The following is an 11223-nucleotide window of genomic DNA, read 5'->3' as shown; positions in this document are numbered from 1 at the left end:
TTATTTGCATTCTACTACTTTCTGTTCAAGATCTGGGGAAAATTTTCCAGGCACAGCCTGAAACTACCACACTCATGTCCAGCTTTTCGCCCTCTCCCCAGCACCTCCAAGTCCTTCTCCATAGCTTTTCCCCTGTCTCTGAGGCAGCCATGCCCCAACATGGTGAGTCACCAGGGACCAGGACATCTCCTGGAAAGTGACAGACACCCCTCAGAGGGTTTGTCTGTCCCAACCTACTGGGAACCCCTGGCCCTGGTGCTGTGGTGATGGCACCAGTAGCCCTCAAAGGTGTTTTGGGTGTGCATCCCTGAGCTGGGATGGGTGGGGTGTCCATGAGAAGGTTTTTGGCTGTTAGTTCCCAACCTGATCCTGAGGATGGGATGTGATTTTTTCTGATGCCACATGGGGTTGTGGGTAACATCAAACTGGACCTGACCCACAGTGGGTTGCTGGAGCTCCTCGTTTGGTCCTGGGTAGGACCTGGGCCCCTTGAGGGGTGCTTTATCCACCCCACAGTGCCTCTGGGTGCTGCTCAGTGCCACACACCCTCCTGCATTCCTTGCCCATCCCCAGTGCCAAAGAAGGCAGCTGACCTCACCAGTGGGAGGGGACAGGTCACCCCCTCCTCAGTGTCACCCATGAGTGCACCCTGGCCAAACCATGCCTGGCAAGGGTCTCCATCATGTCCCAAGGGGGTGTTGGATGCCAGGACCCCTGTCCTCAGCCCCTGCTGGGTGCAGGGGTTTTGTGGGTGGCAGGAGGGAGTCCCCATGGCCTGTCACCCCCTTCTGAGCATGAGTGTCAGCTGGTAAAGAGAGACTTGAGCCTCAGGAGTGCCTTGGGACCCTCCCTTCCCTTGTCTGCACCCCTGGGCCCACCCCTCAGCTGCTAAACTGGTCTGATTAATCCAGATTGCTAACGAAAACCCAGTTCCAGGGGAGCAGCACAGTTACTGCTGTCAGAGGCTGTGGAGACAGAGGGTTCAGGATTCTCAGCATTTTAGAATCAGAATCATTTTGGTTGGAAAAGACCTTTAAGACCATTGAGTCCAGCCATTCTCTACCTCAACCATGGCTGGTGCTAACCCATGGTCCTCAGCACCACATCTCTGCAGCCCCTCCTGGGACGGGGATTCAACCACTTCCCTGGGCAGCCTGTTCCAGGGTTTGAGAACCCTTTCAGTGAAGAAGTTTCTCCTAACATCCAACCTCAAGCTCCCCTGTGGTGTAATTTGAGGCCACTTCCTCTCCTCCTCATGTGTTTTAATCCCCTCTGAGTTTTTTTTAAGGGAAGGGGTGGGGGGAGAGGGCTAAATGTGACCAGTCGGTTTGACCCACACTGGCAGCCTGGGTCACAGTGCCCCGGCTGTGCCATGGAATCCAGGGACGTTCACACAGTTTGTGCCAGGTCAGAAGGAGGGAAGAGCAGCTTGGAGCAGCTTATCTCTGTCCTGCCTGGGGCGGGCCACACTTCCCTCCTCTTCCCTTCGCTTCGCCTCCAGCCGACGTTCTTTCCCATTTCTGCTGACTCGGCTCCGGAGTGCGGAAACAGCCTCTGAAAACACCTCCCCGTTCCCAGCAGTGTCCCGGCTCGGCTCGGCCGGGCTCTGCCTGTCTCTGCCGTGGTGTGCCAGGCTGAGCCATGCCTCAGCTCCCACCGTCCCGCTTCGGCATGTGGCTGCTCCTCGTCCTGCTGCAGGCTGCAGTCCTGCCTGCTCAGCCCTGCGGTGAGTACAGGTCCCCCACGTCCCAACACGGGACCCTGCTGGAGCTGGGCGTCTCACCCAGGTGGGACGGTGCCCAAAGGAGGTCCCTGAGCTCGCTGCAGAGGGTAGGAGGTCCCCCAGGAGTACGGCTGGGGCAGATGGCCATCCCGTGATGCAGCCCTGTGCTCTGGCTCCTAGGAGGACGTTGGCCTCATGAAACCCCTCCAAGGATGAGTTTTCCAAGGCTGAACTGTCCCCAGCACCCATCAGGGTTAAGCCTCATTCCTGTGCCCCCTTCCTCTGCCCAAAGCCTGGAGCCAACCTGCTCCTGTGCCCACAGCCCTACCAACCACACAGGTCCCACAGGGTCCCTGGGGACAGAGGTGCCATCCCAGCACCCTGCCGGTGGGAGGGTGACCATGCCCAGGACCTTGGGCATTCCTTGCTCCCACCTCATGTCATATCTTACCTTGATTCTTCCCCATTTTGGGGGGGCAAGAATTGAGGTTTTGGTACTTGAGGGATGGATGCAGAGGGCACGGGGGGCACAGCAGGGTTGGGGTGCTGGGTCTCTATCACCACCGTGGCCCCACGCAACCAGTGCTGGGGGCTGCAGATGCCACGGGACCAGCACCTGAGGTGGGTTCGGGTCCCTCCTGGCCCCCATCACCCTTCACTCCCTCTCTCTGGGCCATGGCGAGCAGAGGCCCCAGGGGAGGAGGCGGTGGCAGCGGTGCAGGCGCTGAGCAGGCGGCTGCTGGGGCTGGCAGCCGACCCGGGGCGGGACCCTGACCCCAGCGTCTACCTGGCCCTTCGCCTGGCTGGTGACCACCACCTGGCTGGGGAGCAGCAGTACTTGACACGGCTGCAGGACACCTTCCAGAGCCACTACAACCGGTACGTCCCGAGGGGGGGCACCGAGTCCCCCACCATGTGCCCCCAGGGGGTGTTCCCTGTCCCCAACACGGCCCGGGCACCCTGCTGACACCGAATCCCTGCAGGACCCTGCAGGAAGCTGTGCCACCCCACGGCCACCCTCACCGGGACGCCACGGCCTTCAAGAGCAGCATGTATGTGTGTGTCCCCTGTGTGTTTGTCACGCGTGTGGGGCGACAGCTCCCCGTTGAGGGGTGGGGACTTGAGCTGGCACGCTGGCTTGCAGGGATGTGGAGGCGGAGTGGCCGCAGACGGGGCGGCTGGCGCTGTACCTACTGGGGCTGCGGGCCACTTGTCCCCCACCGGATCCCAGTTCCCAGCGCTCGCTGGTGACATGGCTGAAGCACCACCTGGAGGAGGACTGGGCAGGTGAGAGCATCCCAGCGGCGAGCAACCACCCCTCTGCTGGCACGTCCAGGCACAGGGCCATCGGCTTACCCCCGGGACACAACACCTACCTCCTCCCCAGGGTCCCGGCGGCACGGCCACCCCCTCACCAGTTACTACCAGTACAGCCTGGGCGTCCTGGCGCTGTGTGTCCACCGCAAGCGGGTGCGGGAGGAGGTGATCCGCCGGCTCCTGGAGGCTGAGCACCACCACAAGTTCAGGCACGCCGGTGGCAGTGCTGTGGGTGAGGGTCCCCCTCCGACGACAGGCAAGGGCACACACCAGGCTGGGTGTGTGGCACCTGGAGTGTGTAACACGGTGTCCCTGCAGACACAGAGGCGGTGACAGTGCTGGCCTTCACCTGCCTGGAGCGGAAGCGGCTGGTGAGGTCCCGGCTGGCGGCAGAGCTGCGGGCGGCCAGGCGCAGGCTGAGGAGGAGGATGGTGGAGGAGCAGCGCCCCGACGGCTTCTTTGGCAACGTCTACAGCACCCCGTGGGCCATGCAGGTGGGGGGAGACATGCCAGGGGCTGTAAGGATAGGGTGGGGGTGTGGGCATGCATGTGGGTGCAGGTGTGGGTGGTTTGGGACACAGGTGTAAATGGGCGTGGGTGCAGGGATGGGTGCAGGGATAGGTGTGGCTGCAGGTGCAAGGTGGTGTGGGTGCAGGTGTGGGCAGGGTGGGTGTAAGTGCAGTATGGGATGCAGGGGTGGGTATGGGTGCAGGTGCAGATGTGAGTGCAGAGAAATATTTGGGTGCAGGTGTGGGTGTAATATGGGTGCATGTGCAGAAGTGGGTGAAGATGTGGCTGTGTGTGCAGGTGTGGCTGCAGATGCAGGTATGGCTGCCACATGTGTACAGAAGTAGGTGCCGGGGCAGAGGCAGGTGCCCTGGGGCAGAGGCTGGGCAGGCAGATGATGCTCAGCAGCAATATGCCCTCGGTCCCAACCCACCTCCCACCTCAGGCTACTGCCCCACCACCTTCCTCTCTCCTGCTCCCAGGTCTTCATTGCCAGCAACATGTGCCAGATGCAGACAGTGTATGGCCAGGCCATGGCTGCACTGCTGAAGAACATGGATGCCTTCACCACCACTGCCACCATGGCCCAGGTGCTGCCAGTGCTGCATGGCCGCTCTTACCTGGACATCACCTCCATGCGCTGCCAGGAGGAGCCAGGTAGGAGCCAGAGTGAAGCAGGGAAATAGTGGAGAGCTGGGATGGAGTTGGCACAGATGCCACCACAATGGTGGCTTGGTTTCCATTGCTGTGGTGGCTTGGTGTTCACCAGTGCCTCGGTACCTTGGTGTTCATCAGCACCTGCTGGCTTCTTTCTCAGACACGCTGACCCCCATCAATCCTGAGCCACTGCCTGAGATGCTGGGGACCATGATGGTACAGCTGGTGGTGGAGTGCCCCTTACCAGGGTGTTCCCAGCACCGCCTCTATGACCAGCTGGTGCCCGCGCCTGCCGGTGCCTCCCTCCTGGATGTGCTCAGGGCGGCTGCTGCCCAGGAACCTCACAACTTCACGTAGGTGGTGACCCATCCCAGGATGGAGGGACTCTCTGGTGTCCTTGGGTGTCCCACATGGGGTGGCCACATGCCCTGCACCTCTACCAGGGTCTTACTCCAGTCCCCACCACCCAGCTCCCTTAGCAGCTGACCTGCTTCACAGCTGTCAGTGCTGGACCAGACCCTCACCCTCCTCTCCCACCTGCCAGGTTTGACACCCAGGAGACCCCCCAGGGCCCCTTTCTGATCAGCGTGCTGGGACTGGAAGCCCAGCAGCAGAAGCGGAACTACTGGCAGCTCCTCACTGACCCCAGCACCAGCCTGCAGATGGGTGAGTGACGCCTGGGGGTCCCGGGGGAGGGGCATCTGGGGGCCCGGGCAGCCGCCATGGCCACTCTCACCCCCTGGGGCCACTGTGCCTGTGTCCGCAGGTGTTGCTGAGTACAGACCTCGCGATGAGGACACCATCATCCTCCGCCTGAGCAAGTGGTAGAGGGGCACGGGGACGATGGCAATGAAACGCCCGCCGTGGGCACAGGACCTGCCGGCGCCCTGCCTCCTGCTTTCACCACACCCCAAATCCGGGTGGGGACGGGGAGGAGGGGACACACACACCGGATGTGCCCTGTGGGCACGGTGGCATGGGAGAACCCAGACCAGCAGTTTCTCCTGTCCCAGCACCTCTCAGGGACGGGACGGGCAGCCATGGGGAGTGGCCAGTTTTGGGGTGCCCAAAGCAGCTCGTCTGGGGGGAATCCAAATCCAAGCTCGTCCCCAAAAGCTGCCAGCTGGGGCCGTCCTCTTCTGTAAAGCTCCGGGGGATGGGGTGGGGGCGAGAAAAACCCTCCCCACTGATCCCTTACCTGCCCAAGGGCTCGGGGACCGCAGTGACCCGAGGCAGCCGGTGGGGGACCTGCTGTGCGCATCCCAAACCGGCGTGTTTCCTCCCGGGATTTAATCCTCCCCCCCAAAACCACCCGAGAAAGGCCGGCAGCGAACGGAGCTCGGGGCAGTCTGGGATTGAGGCGCCGATGCCGGGGCTGGGGGAGCGGTGGCGGCTGCCCCGTTGACTCAGCCGGGGCTCTGACGCACACCCACCGCTGCCGTCACCACGGAGGCGGCCCGGGCGCCGGCTACCTCCGGTGAGCGGCTCCGGCCGGGGTTCATGGCCGCCGGTTCCCAGCAGGCCTTGCTGCACCGGGGGGCATCCCCGGGCGGACACTCTCGGACTCACCCCCCTTACCCCCACCCCCCACCCCCGCGGCTCTCCGGACTCGCTACACGGCGGCGGGGAGGCGGTGGCGAGGTTCCGTCCCTCCGCTCTCCGCCATCACCGAACTTCCCGCTCGCTCCCGGCCGCCGCCACCGCCACCTCCTCCCTGTTATATGGCACCGACACCCCGGGGCTGAGTCCCGCCACCGCCCCCCGAGTGGGTGACGCCAACGCCGCCGCTGGGAACCCGGGACCCGCTACCGCCGCCACCAGCGCTGCCACCGGCGGCACCGACACCGGGTACCGGCACGGCGCGGGAGGACGGGGCAGAGTGGAGGGTGGCAGCGAGGGGGGAGCGGAGCCGGTGCCCATGTGCTTGCGTTCCCGGCGGGGCGATGAAGCAGTGATGACGATGGCGGCTGCCGAGAGGACCCTCCGGCCTTGGAAACCGGACCCGGGGCAGGCGGAGGGGGATCGGCCGCCACCGGGGCCGTCGCTGCCCCTGACCCTCACCGTTCTGGCCTGGCTGGGCACGGGCACTACCATGGCCAGTCTCAACAAATGGATCTTCACCACCCACGGCTTCCGCTACCCGCTGCTGCTCTCGTCCCTCCACATGCTATCGGGAGTGGCCGTGGGGTATCCGCTGGGCTGGGCGCGGGGTCCGGCTCCCCCGGTCCCTCGGCCCCGCGTCAGGATCTACCTGCTCAGCCTCACCTTCTGCACCAGCGTGGCCTTGGGCAACCTGGGCTTGAGCTACGTGCAGCTGGAGGTGGCGCAGGCGGTGGCCACCACCACGCCGCTGGTGACCCTGGTGCTGTCGGGGCTGCTGGGGGGCCGGCGGCACCACCCGCTGCAGTACGTCGCCATGGGGCCCGTCTGTGCCGGGGCCGCCTGCAGCATTGCCGGTGGTCTCCGCTTACACCAGCCCGGCTGCGGCTTCCTCCTGGCCGCCACCGTCCTCCGCGCCCTCAAGTCCATTCAGCAGAGTAAGTGCCACCTGCCTGTCCCCGCCCTGCTCCTCTGCCCTCCCCTGGCATGGCCCCGGGGCACAGGGCTGCTGATGTCACCCCAAGGCCACCCTGGGGATAGTGATGCTCCGTGCTCATCCTGGCCTTTGTGCCACTCTATTGCTACTCCAACCCTCATGGCACCCTGATGCCCAGTCCCACCCCCAGTCCTGGTGCCACCCCAGTTGAAGTGCCACCTGCTGCCTCCTTTGGCCCTGGAGTCACCCTAGTGCCCCTTTAGCCCCAATACCACCCCAATCTCACCCATTGCCTGTCTAGTATCACTTGCTGCCCACTTTGGCTGCCCACTGAGGCAGCCTCAGCACTGCCTCCTCCTCAAGCTGTCCCTGGTAATACCCCAGTGTCACTTCAGCACCATCGCTTGCCCACCTTGTCTCTGGTGCCACCTTGGCATCACTCTAATGGAACCCTCAGCCCTCAGTGTCACCCAATACCATCCTTTGCTCTTTCCCTGGTGCCACTCAAGTGTGTCACCCAGTGCCACCTTTATCCACCTGGCTGTCACCTCAGGGCTGTGCTGTGCTCCAGGCCCGAAGGTGATGTGACCCTGTTCTGTCCCTGGCTCCCAGAAACACCCTCCCAGAGTGGTGGCACAGGGGCACCCAAGCTGCCCTATCCCCACGGGCTCCCCTCACCAGTGCTGCGGGTTGCTAGGTCCCCTGCAAGTCCGCATGTTCAGCAGTGTTGTCCACATGTGTGGGGGCACAGGCAGCCACTGTGCTGCCTGGGCCACAATGTCCTTGGCAGTCAGCAGAGAGGTTGTTTTTTGGCCTGGAGCTGGTGACTCAGGCAGGCACCATGGGGACATGGGGCTGAGCACCAAGCACAACCCCCAGGGTCCCCAAGGGCACCGCTGGTGGCTGTTCCAGGGGTGCTGTGGCCACCTCAGGTACATCACCACGCAGCACCCACCCTGCTCCCCTTGTCACCAGCGGGACACAGAGTGGCTCTGGGGACAGAGCACATTCCCCCCCTGTGAATGCCTATGTAAGGCAGCTGGCCTGGCTCTGCCTGCTGTCCCTAGATGACTTGGGGGACACACAGGAAGATGGAGGGGACAGGCTACATGCCCAGAAACCAGGATGTGGTGTGCGTGTGTGGGGATGGAAGCCATGCTTGGTCCAAATCAGGGTGAGGAAACTGCCCTGTGAAACCCTGCCCTGTCGTACCCTGGACCCCCAGACTGGGGTGACCTGCAAAACTGGGGCCCATGGAAGGGGCTCCCCCTGTCATTTCCCCTTTCCTGGGAATGTTGAGGATTTCTTAACCTCTTGGGCAGGGATCAAGGGCTCATGTCAGTGAGTGCCTTGCGGGTGCTGGGTACTTGAGTGTCCTGCTGACTGTCTCTGTGTGCTCTCATCAGGTCTGCTGCTGCAGGAGGACCGCCTGGATGCCCTGTCCCTGCTCTGCCTGACCTCCCTGCCCAGTTTCTGCCTGCTCTTTGGGGCAGCTGTGGCACTGGAGGTGGGTCCCTCCTGGGAGGGAGTCCTGCGCTACGATGGCACCCTCTGGGCCTGTGTCCTGCTCAGCTGCCTGGGCTCCGTCCTCTACAACTTGGCCACCTTCTGCATTCTCTCCCTCACCTCTGCTCTCACCATCCACGTCCTGGGCAACGTCGCCGTGGTGGGCAACCTGCTGCTCTCCCGCCTGCTCTTTGGTAGCCACCTGAGCGGGCTCAGCTACCTGGGCATCGGGCTGATGCTGGCCGGGATGTTCATGTACCACCAGCCAGACCTCATCGCCGCGCGCTGGGCACAGCGGCGGGGGCACAGCCGGCCCAGGCGGGAGTAGGGTCCCCAGCAGGGACAGGGATGGATGGAAGCCAGGAAGGATGCAGGCCATGGGTGAGCGTGGCTCTGGAGGTGCATGTGTGCTGGTGTGCACACATACCAGTGTGGTGAACAGCCCTGTGTGCCCACGTGTGTGCTGGTGTGCACAGCTCTGTGTCCCACGTTGGTGCTGGCGTGCATGGCTCTGTGTGCCCATCTGGGTGCTGGTGTGCACAGTTCTGTGTGCACATACCAGTGTGGTGCACAGCTCCGTGTGCCCATGTGTGTGCTGGTGTGCACAGCTCTGCGTGCCCACGTTGGTGCTGGCGTGCACAGCCCTGTGTGCACCTGTGGGTGCTGCTGTGCACAGCTCTGTATGCACACGTGTGAGCTGAGGTGCATGGTGCTGTGCACACCTGTGTGCTGGTGTGCATGGCTTGCTGTGACCATGTGCTTTATGGTGCACACAGAGCTGTACATATATGTGCTGGTGTGCACAGCTTGGTGTGCTCACATGTGTGCTGGTGTGCACAGGTCTCTGCACGTGGATGTGCCAATGTGCACAAACTCTTTGTGCAAGGGTGTTGCAGGCACAGCTCTGTGCAGAGGGAGTGGCTGTGCATGGCATGTTGTGTGTGTCTTCATGTACACAGCTCTGAGTGCACACGTGTGTGCTGTTGTGCACAGGCTGTGTGTGTGCAGGGAGCTGTCTCTGTGTGCACCTCTGCTGTGCAGAGTGGGCCTCTGTGTGTGGCTGCGTGTGCATGAAGATGTGTGTTGGTGTGTGAGGGCTCTGTGTGCGCAAGCAGCACTCATGCCTGTGGGCACGTCTGCAGTAGTGCAGACTCTGCATGTGAGTGTGTCTGTGTCCGCAGCTCTGTGAGCACATGGGCATAGGTTCTGTGCGTGCACAGATCTGCATGCGTGTGTGGACATGTGTGTGTTCACATGTGTGTGTGTGCACATTTGTGTGTGCATGTGTGTGTGCACATGTGCTTAGGTGCACACGTGTGTGTGTATGTGTGTGTGTATGTGTGTGTGTGTATGTTTGTGTATGTATGTGTGTGTGTGCATGTGTGTTAACACATGGGTGCACAGGTGTTTGTGCATGTCTGTGTGCTCATGTATGTGTGCATGTGTGTACCAATGTATGTGTGCACATGTATGGATTAGTGTGCATGCACACGTGTTTACACGTGTGTACTCATGCATGTGCACACACATGTTTACATGTATGTGTGCATGTGTATGTAATGGTGTGCATTTGCACATGTGTGCACACGTGTGTATGTGTGTTTACATGTGTGTGCTCATGTATGTGTGCTTGTGTGTGTGCATGTGTGTACACAGGGCTGTGCACTCATGTATGTGTGCACGTGTGTGTGCACGTGTGTGTACACGTGTTTGGGTGCACACGTGTGTGTATGTGCACCTCTGTGTGTGTGCATATGTGCGCACGTGTGTGCACATGTTTGTGTGTGCACAGGCTCTGTGCATATGAGCAGGTTCCTGCACACGTGTGCCACTGCGTGCTGTGCCTCTGCACGCCTGCCCCTCTGTGCCCATGCCAGCTGGGCTGGCTCAGGGACGTGGCTTCAGGCACAGAGCCAGCTGCTGCCCTGCCTGCGGACAAAGAGTAGGCCATATGTGCTCACACCTTTGCACACACGTGTGCACCACTGCTGAGCTCTGCTGGCTGGAGTAAGCCTGGGGCTGGGCATGCGCAGGGTGCCCATGGCCAAACCAGACACCCAGGGTTGGGGTGGGTGAGTGTGCCCTCTCCTGTCCCTAACCCCACCGTGTCACGCCGGTCCCACAGAGCTGCTGGGGGTGCTGCTAGTGGTGTTGTCCCCACCCTGTCCTCCCAGCCACAGAGCTCCAGCTCCAGCCCCATCCCTCCCGGCTCGCAGCGATGGCGAGAGCCCAGCAAAGGCGTTGGGAACAGCTCAGACCCGGCCACCAGCGCTCCAGGATGGCGCTGGGCCGCGGCACGGCTCGCTCTTGCCTTGCCAAAGGGACATCCCAGCGTGCGTATGCCCGGCACCGACGCTGGCACCGTGGCACACGGCGTCCGTGTGGCTGCTGCAGCGCTTTTCGTGCCCGTGCCGGGGCCAACGGACCCAGCTCTGATTGCACTTGTCCCAAAAATAAAGCTCTATTTTTGTTGTACTCCATCCTTGGCTCCTGAGGCCATCTCCCGCCCGGCGTCACGGCAAGACAGGAGGAACCACGTGGGAAACGGAGGCACAGGAATGTCGCAGGGTGTCCCAGCTGCCTAGGGAAGGGGAGGCCACGGTGCCCGCCATGATCGTCACCATGTCCCAGTGGAGGGGCAGCTGCGGTTTAGCAGCCCCAGGGCTGGCGCTGGGACCCCACTCACACAGGACACGGGAGGGAGGCGGTGACAAGGAGAGGCGTCACTGGCCGCGGGTGGCCAGCGAAGGGTCAGTCGGGCTGGGGGCTGGCTGCGCCCAGCCCCGGGGCAGGGTGACGCTGGGGAGTATCCTGTCTGCTGGCCTCATACATCCAGTCCTGCTCCAGCTCTCTGACTCACATCGTTCCACCGTGTCACACCCACAGCGTCTGCTTCCCCGGGGATCCTCCCTGCCTGCTCCCCGCCCTTTTTCCCAAACATCAGTGTTTTTCCAAAACTCATCCTGGGGGTGAGTTT

The 11223-nt window shown here is 62.4% G+C and overlaps 2 protein-coding genes across 2 annotated transcripts; both read left to right on the top strand.

Moving 5' to 3' along the window:
- The first annotated feature begins 1671 nt into the window (after positions 1-1671).
- Positions 1672-5037, top strand: TCN2 (transcobalamin 2). The gene is made up of 10 exons (XM_054392858.1): positions 1672-1726; positions 2410-2602; positions 2707-2758; positions 2878-3010; positions 3111-3272; positions 3359-3534; positions 4030-4204; positions 4365-4557; positions 4749-4870; positions 4971-5037. Exons 1-10 carry the CDS (start codon positions 1672-1674, stop codon positions 5030-5032), a joined length of 1323 nt encoding a protein of 440 aa, XP_054248833.1. The 3' UTR covers positions 5033-5037.
- A 1085-nt stretch (positions 5038-6122) lies between these two features.
- SLC35E4 (solute carrier family 35 member E4) lies at positions 6123-10831 on the top strand. Its single transcript, XM_054392592.1, has 4 exons — positions 6123-6741; positions 8147-8570; positions 10039-10188; positions 10372-10831. The coding sequence occupies exons 1-4, from the start codon at positions 6123-6125 to the stop codon at positions 10829-10831; spliced, it is 1653 nt and encodes a 550-aa protein (XP_054248567.1).
- The last annotated feature ends 392 nt before the right edge of the window (positions 10832-11223 follow it).

Source organism: Indicator indicator, chromosome 26 (assembly GCF_027791375.1).
Source record: "Indicator indicator isolate 239-I01 chromosome 26, UM_Iind_1.1, whole genome shotgun sequence".
Classification (NCBI taxonomy): domain Eukaryota; kingdom Metazoa; phylum Chordata; class Aves; order Piciformes; family Indicatoridae; genus Indicator; species Indicator indicator.
The sequence above is the reverse complement of the archived record's forward strand: the minus strand, read 5'-3'. Positions and strand labels throughout refer to the sequence as shown.